Below are 14,687 nucleotides of genomic sequence, written 5' to 3' on the forward strand. Positions count from 1 at the left end.
ACAGTTCCCATCTTCCCTGACCACTGGTCCTGTTAGCTAAGGATCATGGGAGTTGTAGGCCAAAACATCTGGTGGGCCGCAGTTTGGGGATGCCTGCTGTAGTATCTTAGAGCTTTGAAATAAATGTAGACAAATCACTTGGTGGTTAGCAAGTGTTACACACTAGCATGGGGTTTTAATAACTATCATAGACCCCAATATTCAGAGGCTGCAACCTATTTGGACTGGTGTACCACGAGCACATGTCATGCTGGCCACGTGACCTGGAAGCTATACGCCAGCTCCCTCGGCCAATAATGCGAGATGAGCGCACAACCCCAGAGTCGGTCACGACTGGACCTAATGGTCAGGAGTCCCTTTACCTTTACCACGAGCACACTATTGTATAACCTCCTGTGTGTGAGCTCTTCACGGGCTGTTATGCTAACTTGATAGATCATGTTCATACATAGCCTATCGAAGTCTTGACATTTTGCCTTGCTTACCTTGGCTTTTAAGAGACTTTGAATGTAACTTTTTGGTAATAATGATCCCACGGTACAAGCATATGTCAAAGCTGTAGATTAGGAGTGGGGAGCCTTTGGCCCTCCAGATGTTGCTGAGCTACAACTCCCATCAGCCCTAGCATGCAATGCCAGCATCTGGAGTCCCACAAGAGTAGTGTATGTATGGCATCTTCTACAACACACAAGAATAATGAATCATATGTATAGGGCAGCAAATCTTTCCCTGCAGGATGTGTGTGTAACAAGCTGGATGGAGATCAGGAAGAGTCTCTAGAACAGGGGTCCCCAAACTTACCCGGCTTTGGGCTGGTGCCCACAGCACTGATCGCACGGAGGGCGGGGGAGCGCACGGGCGCGCGCAGGAGCACACACATGTGCACATGCACACACACTATTTCTGACGCACTTCCGGATCAGAAAAGCAACAGAAATAGCTTATGCGCATGTGCACAGGCCTCCGACCCGGAAGTGTGCCGGAAATGACACTTGCGCATGCACGCAAGCTATTTCTGGCGCTTTTCTGATCCGGAAGTGGGCAGCTGCGCCGATAAGAGCAGGTGGTGGGGGGTGTTGCGGGCCGCATAAATGAGCCTTGCGGGCCGTAGTTTGGGGAACCCTGCTCTAGAATCTTTTTATCTTGGGCTTAATTGTAGTCACTAGCATCCGTAATCTCCAGTGATAAATGTGTTGTCTTTTAAAGCATTGCCAACGATGTCTTTGTCAGGTCAGTTTGCTCTAGTGTGTGGTACAACTTGGCCTTGTTGCTGATGCTCCATAAAACTCCCAGCTAGCTACATATCTCCACATATTGCATCATTTGATTTGTTTGTCTTGCAGAGGAGGAAGCTGTATGCCTATTTTTTCTAACATCTCCACTGTTACATATCACGACTGGTGTAGCCGTCTTTTATGCTCACAACATGACTAGGAGTGAGGAAAAGGGAGATCTGATAGGGTGACATTTAACCAAAATGCATTCCATTTCGCTAGCCGCTCTAACTTTATTCTTCATGGTCATCAGATTTCTGCAGTCTACCACTTCCTTTGTACAAAACAGTAAGCATGTCACAATTATGTTGGGGCACAGGGCAGTTGTTTAACATGAGGATGTGCTGCAGTAACTAACTTGGATTAATCTAAGAAGAAATTACTATTTAAATAGGAATGTTCATGAATGTTCTGTAACTTTTTTAAAAAGTGCAGCACTGATCAAAGGATCTGTAAAAACAGATTTTTGAAATGCACTCGGGCCTGATTTAAGTTTGCACAGCTGGTTTCACTTAACTATGCATGATTGGTAATGGCTGTCACCACACTTCAATTGGGTTTCATTCCCTACAAAATGTAGAGAATTGACACACCTGGAATTCACAGCCCAAGTGTGTTAGTGTGGTTGAAGACTTAAATCAGGGGGCCATTGCTACACTAACTGCTTATAAATATGCACAGGTAGGTTTATTGCACATTGCTGGCAACATATTTTAATGCAATTTATAAACAATGAAGTTTTATTTCTTAGTTCCACTTAATCCTAACAGGAGGGGACAGCAAGCTATGAAATCTCAGAGTAAACTGCCTTTCTGTTGCCAGAGCAGAAAGACATGTATTGTCATTGTGAGCTTCATATGTGTGTGCTTATGTGTGTGTATAATTCTGATTTGTGCAGGGCACAAGAGGCTGAGAAGAGGCTGTTAATAGGTAGCACCAAGATACAGTTAAGAAGGCACAGTTGCCAAAATTAAACACAGTTCAAGCATACTTACAGGGCTTGTTTTGGCAATATGGAAACAAGACTCTCTGTTCTCTTTCTTCAGGATCAACAACTTGCTGGCTCTAAAGAGGAGGCATCACATATTGTCATTTAACCATCTCAAAAATGTTTGGAATAGTGAAATGCTTCAAAACAGCCTTTTGGGGAGTGAACTGGCTTTGTTTAGATTTAGGTTTATTCAATTTATGAATCGCTTCCAACAACAAAAAGCCCTGAAGCGATTTGCAGCAAGAAGGTAATACAATATTTAAAATGCACAAATATAAACATTCAGAGTAAAAACATCCAATTGATGATGCCCAGGAAGACAAAAACATTTTTGCCTGAGGCCGAAATGATGACATGAGGCCGAAATGATGACAGAGTTGGTGCCAGGCATGCCTCCCTTTTGAGAGTGTCAAATAATTACTGGCTAAAATTTAACTGTAATGGGTAGTGTCTCTTGAAGACCCTCTCTGAAATGACTTCATAGCTAACACTTCTGAAAAAATAAACATTTCTAAACCTTTCAAAGCATATGTGCTGAACAATTTTATCTAATGAATTTTTTTATCCAAATGTTGCTCCTGATAATGTTATTAGGTACAGTCATACCTCGGGTTACAGCCGATTCAGGTTGCATCTTTTCGGGCTGCACTCGGCGCCAAATCTGGAAGTACTGGAACGGGTTACTTCTGGGTTTCGGCGCATGCGCAGAAGCACTAAATAGCAACCCGCACGTGCGCAGACGCGGGTTGCGACCGCGCCTCCTGCACGGATCACGTTCGCAACCCGAGTGTCCACTGTAGTTCATTGTGGAATAGTATAATACTGTACTACTCAAAAGTATCTTTCTAATTTTCTCCCTTTTTTCTTTTGTTTATAGGCAATCTCCAACATATAAATCCCCTTGGAACTAAAGCTAAAACTACACTGTCCCTGGATCACTTAAAGGTACAGGAAGTTGGGTATTCTGAAAGTCCAGCAGCTTTTTATCAGTAGCACCTTAGAGACCAACTAAGTTTGTTATTGGTATGAGCTTTCATGTGCATGCACACTTCTTAATTTTTTTTATTTTGTTTCGACTACGGCAGACCAACACGGCTACCTACCTGTAACTAGCTTTTTATCACTGGTTGATACTTTGGGATGGACATAAGTATATGGGAGTTCTTTTGCAGTTTCCTATCTTAAGATGCTGCTTTAATGTCATTTGTATCCAAAGTACTTGAGCCGAGCAGACATATGCATGTCTCCCTACTGAAGCACCCTCCTGCACCCTAAAAAAGACTAAAAAACTGCTGTGGGTGGTTAGAGAAACTGCTTCTCAGTTTTCCCATAGCCTGGCTACTGCTTCCCCCAACACGTGTGTCTTCTCTCCCTGTTCCATTACCATCAACAGCATCTTTGAATCTATTGCTTCAACAATATGCCATATGTAAGGATGACACACTTAACCCTGAAAGGAAATATCCAGGGCATGGACTAGTCTTCCCTAGGTATTGGGGATAGTGTGTGAAGAGTGGCTTAGAATATACACAGGTCTGTTCATTTCTCTGGAGTATTAACTGCATTCTGCAGCACAGTTCTGATTCTTGTTTCTCGTATAAAGCAACAGAATAATATTTACAAGCAGGAGAATTTCAAGTTCCATTCAGACTAATGAAATCTGTAATCATATCTTTGTTAATTTTTATTCCTTCATTGAAACAGTCCAAATAGTGAGGCAGTATTTCTGCAAAAGGGGGCATGTGTTTTCAAGAGTATATGCACTAGGTGTGTTGCTCTCAACAGATTGTTAGGGGGCTGTGCATGTTAAGCTGATGCCTGCATTCAGCAGAGAGCCAGTTTTTGTCTTTTGTGTATATCCAGGTGTCTCAGTGCTCTTAATGTAGTGGTGAGTCATTCTAAACAGATATCTAGAGGGCAGGCCTCAATTGCATGTCAAGATAATGGGATGTGTCCAGGTTTTCTGAAAGGGGCAATCTGTGAGAGTGGTATGTGCATGCTCGGCCATTTTGTAGAAACGGCCTTCAACTAAGCAGTTCAGCTAGCAGAGTTGGTTTAGGAAAAACAGGTTTACTCAGTGACACATGTGCCTGCCTTCAGCTTTTTAATCTCTAATGCAAGATGTCCTTGCTATACGTTTGTGAACATGCTCTGTCTTAAAATGGCAACTTGAAATTTTCGTTATTGAACCTAATATGGAGAGAACTTTAGGCAAGAGCAAAGCAACATACCCACCCACCCAAATGCTCACTACTCCTTGGCCCAAGGCCTGGCTGGTGTGTGTGTGCTCTTTGTACATGAGTGAAACCTGTAGCCTCTTGGGTCCCTTTCTTGTAAATGTAGAAACATACCAGGTCAGACCATAAGCAAAACTAGGCACAACATCATTCACACAATTACCTGTTCTGCAGATGGCTTTTTAAAAGGTAATTTCAGATACAAGGTCTGATCCAGACCCTGAAGTTGAAGGCCTGTGGCTTTGACCCTTGGTTCCCTGCTACTGTCATAATGATAATAATAATAATAATAATAATAATAATAATAATAATAATAATTTATTATTTATACCCCGCCCATCTGGCTGGGTTTCCCCAGCCACTCTGGGCGGCTTACAACAGAAAAATGAAATAAAATAATTAAACATTAAAAAGCCTCCCTAAACAGGGCTGCCTTCAGATGTCTTCTAAAAATCTGGTAGCTGTTTTTCTCTTTGACATCTGATGGGAGGGCGTTCCACAGGGCAGGCGCCACCACCGAGAAGGCCCAATAAGTATCAGCACAGAGTTGGGGGGGGGGTGGAAGTCTGTTATATTCATAGCTGGGCATGGAAGCTTTCCCCCAATGCAAATAGCAGGGCCTAATCCATATTGGGACCCACAGCATAGGGCAAAAGGCCAAAGCCCCTTTTCCAGGTGTGAATCAGGCTGCTGTACCTGCAATTTGTAGAGCTGATTATTGTGCTAATGTCTATTTTGGCCAATTGGCAGGACTTCTCCCTGTCTCTGTCAGAGATGACCCTTCATTTGCTACCTGAACTTTTTAGCTGGAGATGCCAGGGAGTGAGCTTGGGACTTTCTGCATGCAAACCCTATGCTACACCACTGAGCACTTAGTGCATTTAGGGTAGTGTGAGGTACAACATCACCCAGCTGTTGCTGGGCTGTAAACTCCTGAAGGCCTGGCTACTAGTGAGCTATGGTCCCTTTCCTTATGGTCCCTTTCCTTTCCAACCCTGTTTCTGATGGTCATTCATAGCTTTAAAAATAGCTGTTTGGGGAGCTGTGCCTTTTGAAGCTGAGCCAAGCTATTGTAATTTACAGGAAGCATTAATGCTGAGTTGGAAATCAATAAAATCCTTAAAATAGTGAGTGCCATGTTAAACATAAACTTAGTAAAACAAAGCTGTAAACCTTTTTTCCTCTCTGGATAAAAAAAACAACCTAGCAGCCTGGTGGAAGTCTGCTTTTGATAACTTCATTTACAAGCATAGTAGCCTACTGTATTGGTTTATTTGGCAATGAAATTCGTAAACTTGTCAGAATATTAGAAGACTTTGGTCTGTGGTGCTTCACGTGAATACTTTCTGCACATCTCAGGCTAGCATTTTGAACCCAGCCTGCTATTTTGTATGTGCAGGTATTAGAAAATGTTTGCACGCTGGAGAGCATTCAGTTTCCTATCTGCAGTCCAACATAAGGCTCATCAAGTGAGACTTTGGATTGTGTATTTCAGCTCTTAGATGCCAACTTGTGCTGAAAATTTGTTTGCTTCCCCTGGCCCATAAACCCTTGTCTGCCTTTTCAGAACTATATGTCTTTCTTAAAATCCTTAAGAGGCAGCTTGCAGATCACTTTTGTCTTTGACTCATCCTTTCTAAATTTGGAAGCCTATTCATGGCATCAATTCTGAAGGCCCACAGAATGCTTAGACAAATTGCTACTATTAGCATCCAGTGATTGCTCATTTTTAAAGCCAGAACCTTTGCTGCTTCAAGATAAATTTTTAAACATCCACAGTTTTATTGGGAGACAGGAATTGGACTATGGTAACGACATTAGCGCCTTGTGTTTGCTTTCATCACTGTGCCGATATAAGTACTCAGTTGACCAAGCACTACTGCTCTGCATGCAGTCCTTAATTCATTCTTCTTGGCTAACACAAATGAAGTGTCTTGGATTGTGCCCAGCATTGTTTCAGGTCTAGAAAGGTTGCCTGCTAAACCTACCATTTGCAGAAAGCCTGAACTATCATTTTCCCAGGACTAACTCCTGAGCATTTGACCACATGCATGCTCAGTTTGGTATTCATTTGGCAGCACAGGTTCATTGTATCCAGGGTTCGAAATTAGCCAGACACATTTTGCACCTAAAGTTTCTCCTTTTACAAGCACCTCAAAAAGTCTGGGTGCCATTTTTTTGCATCTGGCTGACACTCAAGGATTACTGAAATGTATGCGCTTTGAAGCGTCAAAGTATATGTCAAGGATAGACAATATGTTAAGGAGTTTAACAATAAAGAGTGGAGTGTTTTGAGATCTGAAGTATGATACAAATTTTTTTACTGTAAACAAATTAAATATGTATTAACAATTTCTGTTAAAATGTAATATTAACCATGTTTCTCTTATGTGAATTGCGTATTAGTTCATGCTTATCAAAATAATAAATAAAAAGTGTTTCTGAGCCTCCACCCCCCAATGACACTTAAACATTCTGTTTTGGCGCCCACAACCCAGCTTTCCTATCCCAGTTTCTAACACTGATTGTATCCAAATGGAAGGCTTTTGTAGAATGTACGTACTCTACTTGAAGTTGTGCAGGAGTACTTTTACTATTTTCCCAGAGGGCCAAAGACACTTGAAGAATAGTCTTATAAGTATTTGGCCTTGTAATTACCTAATTTTAAGACCTGCTAAGGAACAGATAATTGTTATTATGTCCTGTTATGTAAAACCACAGAATTCAAAGAAGGGTGTACTTTCTTTTTCCCATGACTGTAAGGTGTTGGGGGCATCTCAATTGAATATTTTATGTGGAAAGATTGGGAAGCAATTGATTCTCTCCTTTTTCTTTTCTTTTAAGGTAAAAATTCAAGCACTTGCACAGAAATAGCCTGCATTCAAAGCCAAGTTTACCTGCAGCAATTAGCTTTGGATGGAAGTCAATATGTCTCAAGTTCAAATCCAGAATCCGTCTGCTGCTCTTTCTAGCAGCCAAATACTAAACAAGAACCAATCACTTGCACAGCCTTTGAGTATTCCTTCTCCCACTAGTTCTTTGCCCTCTGAAAATGCAGGTAGACCTATTCAAAATTCTGCTTTACCCTCTGCATCTGTTACATCTACCAGTGTAGCTGCAGGTAAGCCTGAAAATTTATTTGGTATATTTCAATGATAGCATGAGTGTCAAAAGCCTTAAAAGAAAATGCCAGGTCCTAATACCCATGCTGTTCATCTGCTGCTTGCTTAATGAAGTTGTTTTTGGAAATAATGAAAATTATATCCAGAAATGTTTGATGGAACAGACGGAGATAAGATTAAAACAAATGGCTAAAATGGCTTTATAAATATTTTATATAATCAAACTCACTGCTCCATCGTTCTGGTTCTGTACAGTGTTTTCTGATCATGTGTTTAGCCATGAAGACATGTTTAACAAGGATCGTCCAAGAGAGCTTCCTTTCTAATATAGTGGTTTATGCTAGTAACTTAACTGTAGTTACTAGTACAGTATATTCCTGCGTATAAGACTACTTTTTAACCCAGGAAAATCTTCTCAAAAGACAGGGGTCGTCTTATACGCCGGGTCGTATTTCTTATACAGTGAGTATATCCCAAACTTTATATTTTAACTGGAAAAGTTGGGGGTCATCTTATACGCCCAGTCGTCTTATACGCCGGAATATACGGTAATTTACTTCATTGACTACATGTGTACATTTGCCCTCTTTAATCTGGCAAACTAAGGTTTCAGGTATACAGCCTCTGGCCACTAGAAGCCTAGCTTTGTACTTCCAGAACCCCTTGAGAATTTGGGGAAGCAGGAGTTAATGGCAGTGCTCCGCTCAAGGCCTATCCAGAGGCTACAGATTACCAGTTCTCTGTGCAATTAAAGTGTGCCTCATGTGATTCCACTTTCAGAATATTGAATCCTGGAAGACACGGAGCTTTCATGGGTTGGGCTCCCTTGTTTGTACAAACTAAGTTTCTGTAAAGCCTATTGGGCTTTGTGTTCTTGTTTTCTTCCAAATTGGGATGACTGGCAAAATGGAAACTATACCTGGGACAAAGTACTTAAATAGGACCCCCTTTTTAAAGGATATGACAGAGTAGAAGCAGAGACAATTAAGTATTAAAAATGAGAAATTAAGAATATAAATACCTGTGAAGCAGCTTCATTCTTAGGGGGAAAGAAGCTGTCAGATTAGGACCAAATATGTCCTGACAGCGGAGGAACTTTCTGAACCGCGTATGCTGTTCAAGAGGCCTATGGCCAGGCATCCCCAAACTGCAGCCCTCCAGATGTTTTGGCCTACAACTCCCATGATCCCTAGCTAACAGGACCAGTGGTCGGGGAAGATGGAGGGCCTAAGTTTGGGGATGCCTGCCTATGGCTTTCAAACATCAACTTGAGGATGCAGGCACCTAGCTAGTTTTGTTGCAAAGCAAATTAGTTTGGTCTTTCCTTATATTGCAACTGCAATGTTCACTCGCTGTCTGATCCTTAGTCTTACAATCAACTTTCATCTGGCATTCTGGACAACTAAATTAACATTCTCTAAAACCAATTTACTTTGGGCATCTTCTGTAGAAAGCCGCTTAATTTTTTAAGTCTAAGCTTCTGTGTGGTGTTTTCCCAGCTTTGAGTGCTAAAGTCATTAAGTGCTTCTGTGAATGTAGAATAATACTGAGAGATCAGATTGATTTCTGCCTGCTGAAGTAGCTTTGGTCTTTTCTTTTCAGTTCCTTCTAACATGGCAAACCCCAAAGAGAAAACCCCAATGTGTCTTGTGAATGAGTTAGCCCGTTTCAACAAGATTCAGCCTGAGTATAAGCTTTTGAGTGAGCAGGGTCCAGCTCATTCGAAGGTAAATATTGCCTCTCTGGCTTCCATATTTATAGTAAAATGACAACGTGGTGTTTTGTGTGTGTGTGTGTGTGTGTGTGTGAGTGTGAAGTAAAACAAAACGTGAGAGGACTGTTAGCCTGACACAGCTTCCAACGCACAGCTTGATTTTATTTTTAAGCTGGTGCTACTAATATAACTCAGTGAGCGTTATTTATTTATTATCTTCCACACACATCTCAGGGCACTGTACAAAATGTAATAAAAACAGTTAAATGCACAGAAAATAACAGCAGATAAAAGAAAAAACAATATCAAGTATTCACGCAGCTTGGAAGGGTGGGAAGTAGTGTAGGTTTGGCCCTTTGGCGAAATCCAGCTGGCTTAAGCAGTTAGTTGTACCTTCACCCCAGTGTCCAAACCCAGCTGTAAAAGAAAATTGGGGGAGGGGATAGTAGAGGAGATGTCCAATAAATCACACTGTTTGGAAATGGCAGCATCCAATTCAAAGTACTTATTGTGGGGATGATTAGGGAGGCAGGAGAGGATATATTATTTAATGATATCCTTCCTAACTTGCGCTAGCAAGTTCCATATTCCAGCAAAGTTCCAAACATCCCCCTTTTTAAATTACGCAATGATCAGCTTGTTGCTGACTCATTTGAGTCTTACTATGAAAGATTCCTTCCTGGTAAAATCCCTTCTAACCCCTCTTAAAAAGAATAAACACGAGAATCTGGTTAACGTTAATATAAAAGTAGTTTACTCACAGATTCATTCAGGTTCACAGACATATCCCTGAAGGCAGGCTTAGATTACATAACAACTAGAACTATTCCATAAAGAAGTTAGTCCCAAGTGACTGCGACTAAGCAGTCACTTATCCAAACACACAGCAACATACAAAATGGAGAACACAGTGAACAGAATATGGTAGTACAACAGACCACACCCTCTTCAAGTCACATGTAGTAGAAGTCTGTCCCAGCTGGAGGAAACAGGAAGTCTTCTGAGTGGTACAAAACATCCCTTAACATGTCCACTGTAGGAATGTTGTACTTGACTGCAGTTTTACATCCCACACTTATTTTATCATTTATAGCCTTGCATGGCCTCAAGCCCTGCATTCTCACAAGAGCTTTCCAGATTTCTTTACTTTAGGAAGCAACTTACTGGGCAGCATTCATTGGAAGTCTCACTGTGCGCATGGTTGCTCCGCATGCAGCCTTCTGGATCAGTTTGGTTCTGTGCATTACATATTATCACCTGCCCCAAAGTCCTTGGCCACAGTAGAAAAAACGTTTTAAATACATTGGATACTTTTACAACAATTCATGTGACTTTTCTTTCCTATGGGTTTAATACTGTTTTATGAAGTAGTTGCTTTAGAGCAGGCATCCCCAAACTTTGACCCTCCAGATGTTTTGGACTACAATTCCCATCTTCCCCGACCACTGGTCCTGTTAGCTAGGGATCATGGGAGTTGTAGGCCAAAACATCTGGAGGGCCGCAGTTTGGGGATACCTGCTTTAGAGTGACCAGTGTTGCACCAGTGCCTTTTGACCTGTGCATGTTAAGGCTATCAAAACATCACACGCAGGCAAGATCAGCCAGTGAGTTGTTGCGGTAAAGACTTCTTTCTCGTTCTTAGGTGTTTACAGTGCAGCTGACTCTTGGGGACCAGCACTGGGAAGCTGAAGGAACTAGTATTAAGAAAGCTCAACATGCAGCTGCTGCCAAAGCTTTGGAAGGGACGAGATTTCCTAAACCTACAGCTCGCCCATCACGTAATGAAGGAAAGAACCCAGGTACATACAGCTAACATGGGTTGTACAGTGATGTGAGCCGTCACTTGATGTTGCAGTGGTACAGTGTACCTACTGTACACCTAAGCCGGCCCTGAATTTGCATGTGTTATAATTGCATGCTACAGTGTGTGATGGTCATGTTTAAGTATTTGTAACAAATATTTATATGCCGTGTAATATAGTAAAAAAAATTCAAGGCAGTTTACATTGAAACAATAAAAATACAATATTCAATAAAATGTCCTAAAAAGCAAAACAACAACAACAAACCAACCCCACCTATATATCACATGACAACAGCCAACCTCAGTCCCTGGTTATATGAGAGCCAGAAACTTCCCACTACCTGAACACAGGTGTGCAAAAGTAGCATATAATTGTGTCGGCTGATACCCATTGTGCAATCAACTTTAAGCCCTCTGAATCCAAAGTTCTGTGGTTTAAAATTCTGGATTCGAGAATGCTTCCAGTCACTTAGACTTTGAAGGCTTTGCTTAGCATTATTTTATTAATTATTATATTTGTATCCCACCCTACATCAATTGATCTCGGAGCGGGGTACATATTCCATAAAACAGTGCAATAAAACAGGATAAAATGTCAGTCATCAATCAAACCACCTCCTAGGCAGATCCCACTCCAGACTATAATTGGCATGACCCAAACACCAGGGTAAACAGGCTTAACCTGCTGCCAAAAAGAATCCATCACTGGTATCTGCTGAGTATCCAAGTTAGACCAAGTCATGCTTTTATCAATAAGTCATGGTGCCTTTTGCCACCCTTGCATCTGGCCCCTGGAATTTTCTCTAAAGCTGAATGGTGTATGCATTGTTAGACTCAACAAGGGAGCAGGAATATGATAAAGTGACGGTGCAGAGTTACTACTTAACCTCACAGTTCTTTTCAGGGTTTCACTGGAGCACAAAACCTCTGTTTATTTCCCATATTCTCATCCAGTTTTTCAGACATTTATTGTCTCCCAAAGAGGCTCTTTTTTAAAAAAAAAAAAGAAGAGACATGCCCTGCCATTAGACTTACAGACTAAAAAGGCTAGGTTTGCAGGGGCAGGGAGGTAAAAGGCAGAAGAGAGGAAGATTGGTTCAAGCCCTGCACAAAGTGGTGAACTACAAGCATTTATATCCAGGTTGGGCCAAGTTGGTTTTCCTTTGCTGGTGTTCTTGCTTGTACATCAGTTGGTTGGGATAGTGTTTTCTTTCCTCTTGCTTTTGCAGTCTCAGGACAGCAGGCAGCTGGGAAGCCAAGTGTTCTTTCTGCAAGTAAGGAGGGGGAATAGCGCTTCCAGCAACTCTGCTTGTTTCGGTTGCTCTCCACTTGCCATGATGTTGTTTGTGAGGCAGCCTTCTAGTAATCCTTGATTCCCAAAGGCAGAGACTAGAGTGTGCCCTTTGCAGCCTCAGGAGAACTCTTTAAATACCAGTCGTTTTACTATTTTTAAAAAGGAGCAAATCAAAAAACTCACTGCTGTCTCAGGGAGAAATTTAGTAATGTTATCCAAAGCCAGTATCATGGGTAGCTTGAGTCTGAATTGACCTAAAGACGTGTATTTGTAACTTAAACATAAAAATAAAGTATTGAAGGAAAACAGAATTTCCTTTGCACTGAAAGTGATATGGACAAGGAATTGGCTAGCTTCTTTATGGCAGCAAGGATTGTTATCACTTAGAATAGGAAATACAGTGGTACCTCTGGTTTCGAACTTAATTCATTCCGGAGGTCCGTTCTTAACCTGAGGCGTGCTTTCGCTAATGGGGCCTCCCGCTGCTGCCGTTCCACCGGCACGCAATTTCCATTCTCATCCTGAAGCAAAGTTCTCAATCCGAGGTACTACTTCTGGGTTAGCGGAGTTTGTAACCCAAAATGTTTGTAACCCGAGGTACCACTGTATTTGTAAGGAGCATTGATAGATGCTTAGTACGAAAATACATGGCAGTTTGCAGTGTCTGAGAAGCTGACTGAAAACAGTTTATTTGAGCAAGGGACAAATTAAAAAACTAATAAACTCATTTTCCATTGTGTGGTATGGCTTCCTTCTGCACATGAACTGAGAGAACAGCACCAAACTGGTCCTGGCATGTGCAAGTATATATAATTCAAAACCAGTCTGGACGTTCACTTCAGAATAGTAGCTCTGTTCTTCCTCTACTGTGCTTCGCCTGGTAGACCTTGTGGAAAACCCAGAAGAGTAATAATGGAGCCATGGGGCCATATGGAACTAAATAATTGTGCTAGCTCAAGGTGTGCCCTGTGTCATCCCCAAATCTGCTCCAGAAGAGGGCTGGGGAAAAGCCAAGAAAGGATTTAGGAGGGTAGCAGAGGGAGAACATTCTGTTGCAAAATGGAAAATCCTTACATTGATTGAATATATCACTATGTAGAAAACTACCCATATTTCATATGCTATTTTTATTTCTGTTGCCTACATTGGTTTTCTTTATTCCTCTTACGTAAAAAAACATTCCACTATATAATACTAAATATTTCCTAAATATTTCCAAAACTGAGAAAAGATAAGAAATGTATACAAATGCAAACTTTCTGCCCTGTCTGAAGTTATTTACCCAGGAACAGACCCCAATGTTTGCAGAAAATACCATTGTTTATTTGCACCATGCTTGCAGTAAGTCAAACTGGGATAAAGGGAAACAAGAAGCTTTTCCCATGTCTACCAGAGTTCCACTGAAAGCACTCTAGGCAACAGGTTAGTCTCGTAAGAAAAAAGGATGGCTAAATGCATATTTGACATGGCCAGTCCAGGTCAGCCACAGTGAGGCAGTTTCAGGCTTGTTCCAGTTGTAGTGTGTGCAAATCAGGTTTCCTAATCTTACACTAATGCAGGCAGGAGGCATTTCTCTCACCTGGCTACATGATGCACCATTAACACACCTGGCTATGATTGTAACAAATTTGCCAACAAAGAAATCAAGTAAGCAGCCAACTAGGGAGAGACTTAGAGTTTAGAGAAAAAAGTTGGTTTGTCTGAAGAAGCTAACACAATTTAAAAGACTTGTCACGAGGAGTGCAAAAGATGGCATGGTGTTCTCTTTTACCAGGTGATGTAGAAATCGGGGATTAAGTGGTAGGTTGCAGGACTTGGTTGCCCATAGAGTAATAGCCCTACGAGTTAGTTGTAATTAGCTTTCCTTGAAAGGAAACAACATTATTTTTGATACACGGAATGTACTTGGAAATAGGCAGTTTGTGCCACCAAGATCTTGGACGTGCTGTGGAATTTTTATTTTACGTTTTTCTTTTTGAGAACAGACCTCCATGCCATGTCACAAACTGCTTCCAAAACTCCTTGGTGTCAAGGGAAGATTGCTAGGGATGGGTGGGTAAGGGGACACTGCTGTTTTTGACAGTTGACAACTTAAGTAGACTTACTGAAATGTGTGGGTCTTCAGTATATCTCCCAGCTCCTTGCCTTTCTCTAATGTCCCTAGCTCTGCTGCCATCTGTCCTCAGCTATGGTTGCACCTGCCTCTCCATACCTGGCCTTTTAGTTTTCCTTCTCAGCTTTGTTTTAAGTG

General features: G+C 41.5%; 1 protein-coding gene across 12 annotated transcripts in view; it reads left to right on the forward strand.

The window, feature by feature from the left end:
- STAU1 (staufen double-stranded RNA binding protein 1) overlaps nucleotides 1-14,687 on the forward strand; it is a 50,344-nt gene that overhangs the window by 8,193 nt on the left and 27,464 nt on the right. For 7 of the 12 annotated variants that reach the window (XM_088674610.1, XM_088674615.1, XM_088674614.1 and 4 more), the window contains 5 exons: nucleotides 2,321-2,512; nucleotides 3,143-3,210; nucleotides 7,347-7,623; nucleotides 9,227-9,351; nucleotides 10,981-11,137. In XM_088674610.1, the coding sequence (XP_088530736.1) occupies nucleotides 7,419-7,623; nucleotides 9,227-9,351; nucleotides 10,981-11,137 (487 nt within the window). In that variant the 5' untranslated portion in view covers nucleotides 2,321-2,512; nucleotides 3,143-3,210; nucleotides 7,347-7,418. Of the gene's footprint in view, nucleotides 1-2,320; nucleotides 2,513-3,142; nucleotides 3,211-3,258; nucleotides 3,282-7,346; nucleotides 7,624-9,226; nucleotides 9,352-10,980; nucleotides 11,138-14,687 lie in introns of those variants that run through there. The other 5 variants (XM_035123763.3, XM_035123765.3, XM_035123766.3 and 2 more) reach the window with 2 other exon arrangements.

This window comes from Zootoca vivipara, chromosome 7, assembly GCF_965207765.1.
Source record: "Zootoca vivipara chromosome 7, rZooViv2.hap1.1, whole genome shotgun sequence".
Lineage (NCBI taxonomy): Eukaryota > Metazoa > Chordata > Lepidosauria > Squamata > Lacertidae > Zootoca > Zootoca vivipara.